Source organism: Schistocerca americana, chromosome 4 (assembly GCF_021461395.2).
Source record: "Schistocerca americana isolate TAMUIC-IGC-003095 chromosome 4, iqSchAmer2.1, whole genome shotgun sequence".
Lineage (NCBI taxonomy): Eukaryota > Metazoa > Arthropoda > Insecta > Orthoptera > Acrididae > Schistocerca > Schistocerca americana.
The window spans coordinates 281294011-281306725 of record NC_060122.1 but is presented as its reverse complement, the minus strand read 5'-3'; the positions used below and the strand labels follow the sequence as shown (position 1 = coordinate 281306725).

General features: G+C 38.0%; 1 protein-coding gene across 1 annotated transcript in view; it reads left to right on the top strand.

Moving 5' to 3' along the window:
- The window catches only part of LOC124613409 (dynein axonemal heavy chain 7-like), a 755469-nt gene that overhangs the window by 574340 nt on the left and 168414 nt on the right, over positions 1-12715 (top strand). Inside the window, exon 31 of the mRNA XM_047142112.1 lies at positions 4998-5219. Within this exon, the coding sequence (XP_046998068.1) occupies positions 4998-5219 (222 nt within the window). The remainder of the gene's footprint in view (positions 1-4997; positions 5220-12715) is intronic.

Genomic DNA, 12715 nt, shown 5'->3' with positions numbered 1-12715 from the left:
CCCATAAACCTCCTGGCCTCAACCTTCGTTAGTCACTGTCCTCATCCATCCAGCCCCCTCCCAGTTTCCATTCCAGCACTACACAGCTGTCATTATACCACCACATCTAGTCTTTTAATTTCTTTTCATTTCTCTCCTATCCGCTACTTACCCTCTCCCCCCTCCACACCTTCTCTTCTTCCCTCTGTCTAAACTGCAACACTTCATTGTCCACCACTCCCACCACACTATCCCTCCCCCTCCCCATTCCAGCCTCCTCCTTACCCCCACCGACTCACGACTCCCATCATGCACTGGTGCTGCTGCTCGCAGTGTGGTCTCAGCTCTGAGACTGCAGATGTGTGTGCAAGTTGCGTTTATGTGTGTGTGTGTGTGTGTGTGTGTGTGTGTGTGTGTGTGTGTGTGTATGTGTGTCAACTGCTGACAAAGGCCTTAATGGCCGAAAGCTATAATTGTGTGAAGCTCTTTGTTGTGCCTATCTCAACTCAGCATCTCTGCTATATGGTGAGTAGTAACTTTCCTTCTCTGGTATTGTTGAAAGATATGTATGCAAGATGTGACTAGCAATAATGCAAACTAACCTAAGTCCATATTCCCAAACTAGTTAAATCCAAGCCATATCAGAGTTCCATGTATTACAAATAGAATGCACCAGAATCACCCCACAACCTATATGGTACAGCACTCCAATGCTTGCACCATCATTCCTCAGCTTGGCCGTGGGCCAGCTTATGTGCCAGAGCCTGGTATAATCCCATAAAAGAGTGTGCTTGAGGAATAGTGACATCTGAGTAGTGGTGCCATAGAGTTTGATAATAATGTTGCATCAGCAACTGGGTTTCCATGGTACTGTGAATGGCATTACCAAGTCCACTCCCCATCCCAAACAGAAAGTGCCAGGGAAGACGACACAGGCAGTGCATGGTCCACAGGAGTTGTCACAAGGAACAGCAGCATCTTGGTATCCATGTGGACTGCTGTGGGAGGCCAAGGCAGGATGAAGCTTGATGTAATATGCTCAAACTGCCACAGGACTAGATGGTCTGCCAAGGCTGTAGAAGTAGGTGGCTGCTGACTGGGATGGTGAAGGGGAAGCTGCTTTCAATGTCACTGCAGAGGTCTGTGGAGAAAGGCCATGGTGTATAACATGGATCTGTGGCATACAGTGATCAAAAACAGGAGTGGGGGGGGGGGGGGGGGAGGAAGTTGGGGGGGGGGGGGCAACCTGCAACCTGTAACCTGTAAGAGACTGGTGTTGATGATGACATGCAGTGGTAGTGGGCATAGCACATCAAAGAGGGTGTTTTGAGGATGGTCATGAAGCTGCTACACCAGTCTTCATAAATTTGGGATGACCCTGTAACTTTCTAGAAAACTACAGGGGAATGAGGTGAAGTGTTGGACATCGTTTTCTTGCAGATCTGAGTTCTGAAGGTGCAGATAAAGCTTTCCACATAACTGTTGGAGGCCATGTGAGAAGTGCAGTGCAAAGGGGTTGAATCCTATTATAGGCACAAAACTGTTTGAGTCATTGCAGTTAAATCCTGTCTCATTATGAGAACCCAAGGTGTTTGTTGCCTTCAAGGGCAAAGACTTTTTCCAAGACCATAATCAAAATGGCTCTGAGCACTATGGGACTTAACATCTTAGGTCATCAGTCCCCTAGAACTTAGAACTACTTAAACCTAACTAACCTAAGGACATCACACAACACCCAGCCATCACGAGGCAGAGAAAATCCCTGACCCCGCCGGGAATCGAACCCGGAAACCCGAGACCATAATCATAGGAGCAATAGGGACATGAGACACAGTGAACACAATAGGGAAATAAGAATGGGAATCAGTCATGACCAACCACATGGAGCCCGAAAGTGTTCAACCAACATGAAAGTGTGGATACAGTTCTGTAGCATCTGGGCAAGAAGAGAACCATCGGGGAGGTGCAACAAGGAGGGGTCTAACAGGCATAATTTTGGTCAACCATGTCTGTGATGGAGTCAATATTTAGCCAGAACACATACTGTGTTACCAAAATTTTCATTCCCAATGAGCACATAGGTTTTGCAGCATTTTCCACCAAAGAGAAGGAGATATTATGATCCAACAATGGTTCTTGTCCAAGACCCACAACAGAACCCCTTGATTTAGATGTAGTTGATGCTACCATTGCCAGAAGAGAGAAATTTGGTCCCAGGAGGCATGTCTGGCCACCCATGTTGTGCAAAGCCAACAAGGTGACATGATGATGGATTCTTGGGGGTGATGGCTACAACGTTGTGTGATGTTAAGGGAAAGGTGGAAACAGCTCAATCCCAATAGTAATTGAGGTGGAAAGCACTAATTCATGTTGAAGGCTGGGTCAGGCCCATGGGAACTCAGGGCAGTTTGTCCACATTTGCGTGTAATGTTGCTATTAAAAAGTGGACAGAATAGTGAGTATTAGAGAAGTACAGTATCCAGTGGTTTAATACACATTTTCCAGTTGAAGCAATATTTCAGCACAGGTAGGACATTTTTTCAGCCAAAACCAGTCCACTCAGCACTTTCTTTATACAGTTGTGTAAACCCAGAGCTTGTTAAAGCACTGCAAAACCTCTGCAAACCCCACACAAATGTGTGCTGTTGCTGCTCCTATTTCATCCAGATCATGTTTAGTATTATACTCTAAGTTGGTGGCCAGGCTCCTCTCATGCTCTTTGTACTATAAGTACATAATAGTTTTCATCAAAATCTCTGGACAAAGCCCCTATGTTCTCTCTCATCTAGAAAACTTTGGCATTATTTTTCCTGACTCTTATAGCGTATTCTACATCTACTTTTCTGTAGCATTTGACCTATACCCATCCCATAGCTGCAAGCTATATGCAGAATTCTTTTGTTTTTACTTGACCTAGTCTCATTGATGCTTTTCTTTTATTTCCAGGAACAAATTATACTTATTGATAATTGGAATTTGAAATGTGATTTCTGAGGTTTTCTTCTTTTGCTTGTAACTTGTCACATTTTCCCGGTTCTTTCTCCTGTCAACCAGTTTAATTCAAAGTATGCCATTTCTAATTCTGTTTGAAGAGCACAGATCTTTCTTACCAATTCAATGATTCTCTTGTCTCAACAACATAATCTACAACTCCATGGAAGTGCCATATCTGCTACTTTAAAGGACTCCCTGCTATAATCACCCTAATGAAATATCAGCTCACAGTCCTGACACATTTCTCACAGAATGACTAACCTGCAGCAACATTCACATTTATCACACAGGACCCAAAAGTTAAAAACCTAAATACCCTAACATACTTACACTATAATAAAGTAAGAACTAATTAATATGTATATTGCAGTGAGTTGCAGAGCTAACTTTCTGGGAAGTAGGCATACTTAAACTCAAGAACATTCACTGAACAGAAGTTCTGATTGCGTAACACACAAAATGGATGAATAGTAAAAAGCATGATATATTTTAATAACAATCTTAAAGAGACACTACCAGGAAAATATGAAAAGATCTGTAATGTGTCCAAAGTAACATGTACCACTTCACACAGTTGGTGCTGATGTCAGAGCACTTAGAGTGTAGTTTGAATGGTGCATGCCGATGTTGCAGGCACATAACATCCAAAGGAAATTATGTGAGTGGAGCAGGGACGTGAGGAATAATTCTAGTATGGTATGGGCTGTTATGGAAAAAGAAGTTGCCATAAGTTCCTTTGACAAAGGGCAGACTGATACCACCCATGACCAGGAATGTCTCATAAATGACAATGCTGATCAGCTGTTTCAGTGCTACTGCTGTGAGGACTACAGAAAGTCATTGAAGCACAGTAAAACCACTAATAGGCAACACGGTTTTTGATGTGCATTCTTAATCACAGAATGTGAAGATCAGATTGTTGACCACTCTGTAAAGCAGGATAAGTAGTCAGGTCTGATGATAGAGTACATTGCTGGAGTAGGCACAAATCTTTCAGCACACTTTGCAACCTGTTCACCCATGTTGATCCAGTGACATCATTAGTAACAATTGCTGTGGTCACAGTATCATAGAATTGGAATTGTGGAACAGTGGAAAAGTGACCTGTTCAGATAAACCACTTCTCTTGTTGCACCAGGTCACAGCTGCTTGAAGCATGCACCACAATACAAACACAGGGCTGGGGGACAGTGCGGAGGGGGGGGGGGGGGGGGGGGGGGGTTGCCTGATCTTCCATCAGACATGTTGTAGTAATTGGAGGCACCATAAAAGTTGTAGACAGTGGGAACATTATTGTCCATGTCATTATTGTGGACCACTTGCACCCCCTACATGCTTTATCTCTTTCTTGATAGTAATGATAGTAATGACATCTCCCAACATATTGCTATAAGGAACACGATAGTGAGCCAAATTTGACTGATCTGAACCCACTGGGGTACATCTGAGATGCTGTTGTGTATCAGCTCTGCACCCACAAACCATTGCTCTATAAATTATTGATTTATGTGACCTATCTATGAACATGTGATGCTTCTTACCTCCATACCTCCATACCTACATATATTTAAATCTACACCACACAGAATTGCTGCTGTGCTGCATTCCAGAGGTGAAGCAACACATTATTAAGCATGTAGTCATAATGTTTTTGGCTCCTCAGTGAATATAAATAGCTGTTATATATCTTTTATGTTTTCTCATCATTATATAATATGTTCAATACTTTACAAGTTCTTACATATGACTTGAACATACATTTTAATTATCATTACATATATTTTAATGATTCATAGTTGCAGACTCACTTGATACTGTTGGGTTAATTTTTAACAAGAGCAAAAAGCTGCTGATTTTGTATTCACACATACAAATACCATTTTTCATCTATTTAATTATATTATGTAATTGTATATTATTATAGCATGACTCATTTTACACCCCAACATTTAATTTGTTCTCTGGCTCCATTAGTCCATTAGTATAAATGACAACAATTTAAACATTTATTTTTTCTGTTGCAGTTATTATATTTTGTGAGAGACTTCATACAGTCTAAAATGGGGATGAAGTTTGTGAAACCACCACATTTTGATATAGAAAAAGCTTATGAGGATTCTGATGTGATGTGTCCTCTTATATTTATCTCAGAACCACAGTATAATCCTATTACAGATTTATATAGATTTGCTCAGCGCAAAGAATATGGATCCAAATTTATCCCAATATCACTTGGAGAAGGACAGGTATGTCCTTCACATAGATATTATTACAGTATGGGTGGTAACAATTTAATTTCTGTGCAAGTTATCTCAGAACACATATCTTGAGGATTATTGATTTAGAGCCTTAGTAATTATCAACTGTACTGGCAGAATAATTTTCTGTAACTTACTACAGCTAGTCACAATTTTTAGAATTATTAATCTCATTAATTTATTAGTGACATATTTGAGCTACCAGTAGTCATCATCAGGCATTGGGCATACTGATCACTTAAACATTATTTCAGCTGGTATTACTATTAACTAAATTATTGTTAATTTCTTGTGGTTCCAGGTTCTTCATTAGGTTGAGAACAAACAGTCTATGTACAGAAAATGAAAGTACATACTGTGTATTTCTTGCAAAAACACGTACTTTCACATAAATATTTTTCATGATATTACACTGGTGATTTACAGCTGTGGAGATCAAGCATCATCCCCCCGTTTTGTAGCATTTTAAGCATTGTTTTTGGTCATGGTTTTACTTAACACAATGTTAGTAAAGTGAAGCTAACACACACACTGCACTTGCATACAAAGTCTTTGTCTGCAATTAATATGTTATATTTGCACAGATCATCAGGATACTCTGTGTACACAAGATGGCCAATATACTAACACCAGCTCTGAAAAGTTTTTGGTATCTTTGAGTGTTGACCAATGGAATTTTCTAAAAATTATGTAGAATAATGATTACAAATTTCTTATTTGGTTGCATAAAAGAGTAAGGATTGCAATTTATTTTATGACATATTGGCACTATCTGAACTTTTTCCTTCGTGTTGCAAGTTTTGAATATGAAACTGATTATTAAGTTGTGTACTAGGACTTTAAAAAAACAGTTATACATTTATCTGAAAAATACTATGTAATGTTGGTGAATAACTAACACAACCACAAGTAATTATAAATGCTTTTATTTTACAGTGATAACTAGTTTCAGGCATTCATACCCCTCTTCAGATGGCTAATGTTTCAAGTTACATGTGTTGTCTATAGCAGTATTGTAGTGATTTGGGATTTTCCGTGTAAATTCTAGAACCACTCATCCTTCTACTGTCTCAAACACATGATATTCTAGATATGAGTGTGGGATGGTAAAATCCTACCTACTGTGTGTCACATGTCTGTGTGAGAAGGTTTCAAATCAGTTGCGAGAAGAAGGTATACGTGCTGGTCGAACAGCACCAAGAAGTACCTGTCAGACAATCCATAGACGGGTTAGTGAGTGTGTAATGAAGAACCATGGAGTTTACATGCCACTCTGTGTTTATTGTGTCACTGACTATTGCTAATTATAACAAGAACAATTGAAAAAGAACTATTGTAGACTCTTGACTTAGCCTTGTTAGAGGCAAGACGTATTTTCTGATTTGTTTTAAGAAATTCATGGTAGTCAAGCCAACTTTCTTTTAACTGTAACTCATTTTGTTTCTAATGTTCAACGGTACAAGGTACTTACCGAAAGTTACATTCGTATCATGATTTTGGACAACGGGGTGAAGTTACATTCGTATCATGATTTTGGACAACGGGGCGAATTCGGACAGTATGACTTATTTGCTTTTTGTTACTGCATAGAAACAAAGAGTTACTTATTTTAACATCTGTGCACCAGTTATTTTAAGCACAAGATTGCATTTATCACTTTTCACAACTTTTATTTTGCGTCAGTTGTTTCCCTAGGTGAATAATTGACGAACAGTCTCAGTGTTAAAAATCCATGCATTACCGTAAAGTGGAAACTTTCTATTGTTGCGCTGAGTGGGAAGTTATTGTAACCATAATTGTTGATGTGCTCAGTAGGAAATAGCATTGAGACAATTTCTGAACAAGTTTGTTGAGTTTCTCATGCAAGGTTATAAAATAACGACGGTTTTTGTAAAACTGTGTACTGTGTGGGGTGATTTCGGATAATGCCAAGAACGTATAAGAGCAGGAGAGGTGCTACAGTATGGTGTAATTATGACCTGTAACTTTCAGATAAAGCTGTTTGTGATATTCAGAGTGGTACATAATTGTACAGAAAAGCATATGATTTGTATGGTATACTTAAATCAACCCTACAAAATAAAGTGCAGGAAGCACATCCGAAAAAAATGGAAGGACAGCCAGTGCTTAATAAAGAAGAAGAAGAAATGTTGAAGCAAGGTATCTTGAGGGCTGCACATTGGGGATTTCCCTTCACTAAATTTGATATTAGATATTTAGTTAAAGGCTACCTTGATAAATATAGCCGAAAAGAGAAGAAATTTCATAACAATTTGCCAGGAGAAGAATGGGTGCATTTATTCCTCAAATGACAGTTAGAAGATGTTTCCATTTGCTCAAGTGAAAATATTAAATGGCTTGTGCAGAAGTAAACAGAGATACTGTTTATTTAAATTCTTGCAAAACAAATACTTATCTGTAATATATAAAATTCATTATATCATTCCATATCACTTATTCGTAACAAAGGGCTGCCTTAAAATGTGTAAAATATCACCAAAATCAAATAAAAAGCATGTAGAATTTTTTTTAAAGGCAGTAACTGTCCGAATTCGCCCTCTATATACTGTAACTTTGGACAGAGATTTAAAAAACACGTGTCCGAAATCACCCCAATCCATGGGGTAACTTTGGACACTTTATTTAACTCTCTCGGATAAATATACCTACACATACACTTTCTGGTTCTGGGACATTTTATTTGCTACACATATACACTACCATTTCCATAACAATCAATTTAATCTAATAATTTATATGGAAGTTACAATCAAAATAACGACAAAACCATCCGAAATCACCCCATTTGATGGTATGTTGAAAGTGTAAATTATATTGTGCATGAAAGTTAAATACATTGTTGATTGACGAAAAGAAAAGTTTGTATGTCTACTTTCACACTTTACGTCGGCAAAACACACTTTTGTGAAAGGATTGAAAAACAGGAATTTTCATTCAAAAATGAGAAAAGAATCTGTTGTGTGTTGCCATAGCATTCAAATATAATACAACAAGGAATTTACTCTGAGATGTTGGAAAATGTTCAAGTATCTAATGGAGCAAACTTTCAATGGAAAATGGTGAAGACATGAAAAATTCACGATTAAAACATCAAAGAAGATTTCATCGTATTTGTCTAAGAAGAAATACGCATAGAACACTTCAACCAAGAAGATCCAGTGTGGGGAGTATACAGCTTTCACACATGTTGCCGGGACGCAGACACGGGAACCAACGTACATCTGATACCGCTGGCACCAGCTACTGTTCACCAGTGCTGACCTGCCTCTACATCGGCTCACCTATGCTATGAGAATCCTACACCGGGAGAGCATGAAACAAAACTTCATTACTTTAGCACGAAGTGGAACAAGATACCGTTGAGTGAAATTTATTTGTGTAGTTATCATATTTAAAGTTAGTTTTAAATGTTTACAAGAGCTAAAGCATACAAGAGTGTAGAAAATATACAACATGTTGGAGAAACTCAAGACCCAGCTATGGCCATGAAAATTAGCAAATAAGTGCCTGACTGGGCTGAGTTGATAAATTTCATCAAAGCTCAGAGTGCAACTCTAAGTAAAGAACCAGGTTTGGTAAATTCTCAATTAAATGCTCAGAGGGAGAATCTAAATATTCAAACGACTAATTTAGGTTTGTTAAACACCAAAGTCAACTCTCAAAGCAAGGAATTTAGTAATCTATGCAAAGACATGGGTCCTTTGAAGATTGAATTTGATGCTATAAGTACTAAAGTAGAGATTTTAAAAATAGATTTAAAGAACGAGTTGACCAATTCTTTAACCACACATATAAATCATATGTTTACTGACCTTAGTCAGAAACAGAATGAGTCTCTTAAAGAGTCACTGAACAGGTTAGAACTTAACATTAAGAACAAATATAGTAATGTAGAATCCGAACTGACTGAAAAGTTAGGATCTTTTGAAAATTGTACAATATTAAGTATAATGATGTAAGACATGGGTTGTATACTTTGCAAGAGAGTGTAGATAAGCAGAATGAGTTAATACCAGTCATTCAGTTGCAAATTACAGGTGTAAATACACAAGTAGATAATGTAGAAGGAAATTTCAAAGAGAAAATAGGTAACTCTGATATTATAAATGAAATTAGTTTGGAGGAACAATTTTTGGAAATTATAGATCGAAAAGTTACTGACAGAATAACATCCGGGACGTATCACCTATTCCTTCTTCTGAACCTAATGATACCAGCGGATGACCTGTGGAAAGAGATTAAGCTTATCCAAGTTAAAGTAGAAAAAAAGGTATCTTCACCTAACGTTGTATTAACTAGTGAAGCTGTGACGGATTTACAATAGGAAGCTAATTCAGGGTTATCCAGACAATTCAATAAGTTTCAGCCGGATGGGGAGATACATCCGACCCATTTCTTAAAAAGATTTAACCAAGCTTTGCCAAAAAATTGGGAAGATTCCAAGACTATTGAATTTATGGTGGGGTACCTTCTAGGCGGTACAGTAAATATTGAGAATTTTACTTCTTGGGAATGTAACAATTCATGTTGAATGTTACTTAACTTAAGTTTCTTCTGCCTGGTTCATTGATGAATGAATGGGAAATTTAGTATGTGTATTACTTAATTTAGTATATGTACATAATTTTAACAATGACAAGCAGACATATCATATGTCTGCTTGTGTCTGTATATGTGCGGATGGATATGTGTGTGTGCGCGCGAGTGTGTACCTGTCCTTTTTTCCCCCTAAGGTAAGTCTTTCCACTCCCAGGATTGGAATGACTCCTTACCCTCTCCCTTAAAACCCACATCCTTTCGTCTTTCCCTCTCCTTCCCTCTTTCCTGATGAAGCAACCGTTGGTTGCGAAAGTTTGAATTTTGTGTTTGTGTTTGTTTGTGTGTCTATCAACATACCAATGCTTTCGTTTCGTAAGTTACATCATATTTGTTTTTAGATATATTTTTCCCACATGGAATGTTTCCCTCTATTATAAAAACAAATAAGGTGTAACTTACCAAACGAAAGTTTTGGTATGTTGATAGAGACAATAAAAACAATAAAAAACACACACACAAATTTCAAACTTTCGCAAACCCAAGGTTGCTTCATCAGGAAAGAGGGAGGGAGAGGGAAAGACAAAAGGATGTGGGTTTTAAGGGAGAGGGTAAGGAGTCATTCCAATCCCGGGAGCAGAAAGACTTATCTTAGGGGGAAAAGAGGACACGTATACACTCGCACACACACACACACACACACACACACACACACACACACACACACACACACACACACACACACATATACATCCGCACATATCTAAAAACAAAGAAGCTGTAACTTACCAAATGAAAGCATTGGTATGGTGTGTATATGTGCGGATGGATATGTGTGTGTGTGCGCGAGTGTATACCTGTCCTTTTTTCCCCCTAAGGTAAGTCTTTATGCTCCCAGGATTGGAATGACTCCTTACCCTCTCCCTTAAAACCCACATCCTTTTGTCTTTCCCTCTCCTTCCCTCTTTCCTGATGAAGCAACCTCAGGTTGCGAAAGCTTGAAATTTGTGTGTGTGTTTTTTATTGTTTATATTGTCTCTATCAACATACCAACGCTTTCGTTTGGTAAGTTACAGCTTCTTTGTTTTTAGGTTTTTATATATATTTTTCCCATGTGGAATGTTTCCCTCTATTGTATATAAGGCCTTAGGAAGCACTGAATTGTCTGACAAGTATCCAGATGCACACAAAAAAAGGTGTTATCCGACATTTCATATGAGTCCTGGTGGAAGCTGTACCGTTATTGGAAGACTTTCAAAAGAAATTTAAAGAATATTACTGGTCTTCCAGTGCACAAGAAAAGTTAATATCAAATCCATGGGACCCCGGCAGAGTCACCTATACCCCAGGGACGTTAACAGTCTGAGTTAACGGGTGGAGTAATGACTGTTGGATCCCGAGTTGTTTTTGGTGATTTTTCCAAATAGTTTCCTGGACCAAATTCGTTTATGATATAGAACTATCCAGTAATTTTATTAAAAAGCTGGATATGACCATAATATAGAGACAGACTTGAGAGAATCACAGGAAAAAGTGATATCTATATGAAATAAACTAAATAGAGTATTGTATTTGTGGAAAATGTAATTGTGACTAATTGAACAATTGTTATATCGAAGTGTATAGCTTTTCTATTTTGTATAGAGTATTTTATACCTTTTATGAGATGTGAAGGGTTTGTATAAATTTTGAAAGGACTGGGTATTGTAGCTAAAAGCTTGATTTACAAGAACAGATAAATCATGACTAACACAAAACACACATCAAACCTTTCAAGCAACCCTCACAAACAAGTGTGCCTGATTCTTCTTCATTTTCCATTTCTATAGGGTTGCTTGGATTTCCTTCAGGGACCTTTAATGGTGAAGGAGGGATAAGTCCGTTCTGTAGGAGCCGATTTAACACCAAACCTCCTCCAGCATCTCGCTCAACTACCTGACAGGTAATGATCCTGGAGAAGGGGGTCGGAAGGGTTTTTCTGTCTTTGGGGCTATCTTCTTTCTCTTCTTTGATCCTAGCAACCACATCTATTTTTTCCTTTCTTACTTCTCATCATGAGAATCTGTCTATTTTTTCCCTCTTTCCATATTCATAAACCTCTACCACTTAAGTCCTCCTTTATTTCTGTGGTTACTAATAACCTACATCTTATCTTTAGAGAAGAAGGCCGAAGAATAAGACTACATGAACTCACATCCACATATACTCAAATATACACTTCCAGGCAAACATTAAATTATATAAGACAAAGCCTGTCACAATGTGAGAACTGCCAGGTGCTGTAGGTTAAAAGGTGTGTACATGGGAATTATGCCCACATATATGGGGAGTTATGACAGTTCTACATCAGATATACATAAGGAAAGGTGCCCATACATAACGAACAACTATAAAATAGTAACGAGTAATGGATAAATAAGAAAAAGGCATGAACAATGTGATTTGAAGGATAGGGGGACGTAAGTCATATATATAGACATAATATCTACTGAGAGTATAGAAGGAGGACTCTAGGGAGTGAATGATATATTAAAGAATGAATGTGAAGTTTAAAATAGTTTTATAGCTTCACCAGAAGATACTTAATTATGGTATACATAGAAATGTATATTAGAGTAAAGAACCGTGAGGCCTACTCAGAAAGGATGGAGGGGGAGGTACCTGGCATTCACTAAGTATAAATGACAGGCGTACCTATGAGGAGATAGGATGATCTGTGGCCTAAAAAATAGAGATGTTTTGTAAGAAGCATACCTATCAGAATGGAAAGAGGAAGTACTCTCATAAGGACAACCCACAAGTAAGGAATAGGTGCTGATCCTAGGAGAAGGGGACAGTACGGTGACAAAAGTCACAAATTTTATAGGAATTATTCCAGAAAGTATAAATTCTATGAATGACTAACATTATTATGTTTCATGAAAGTA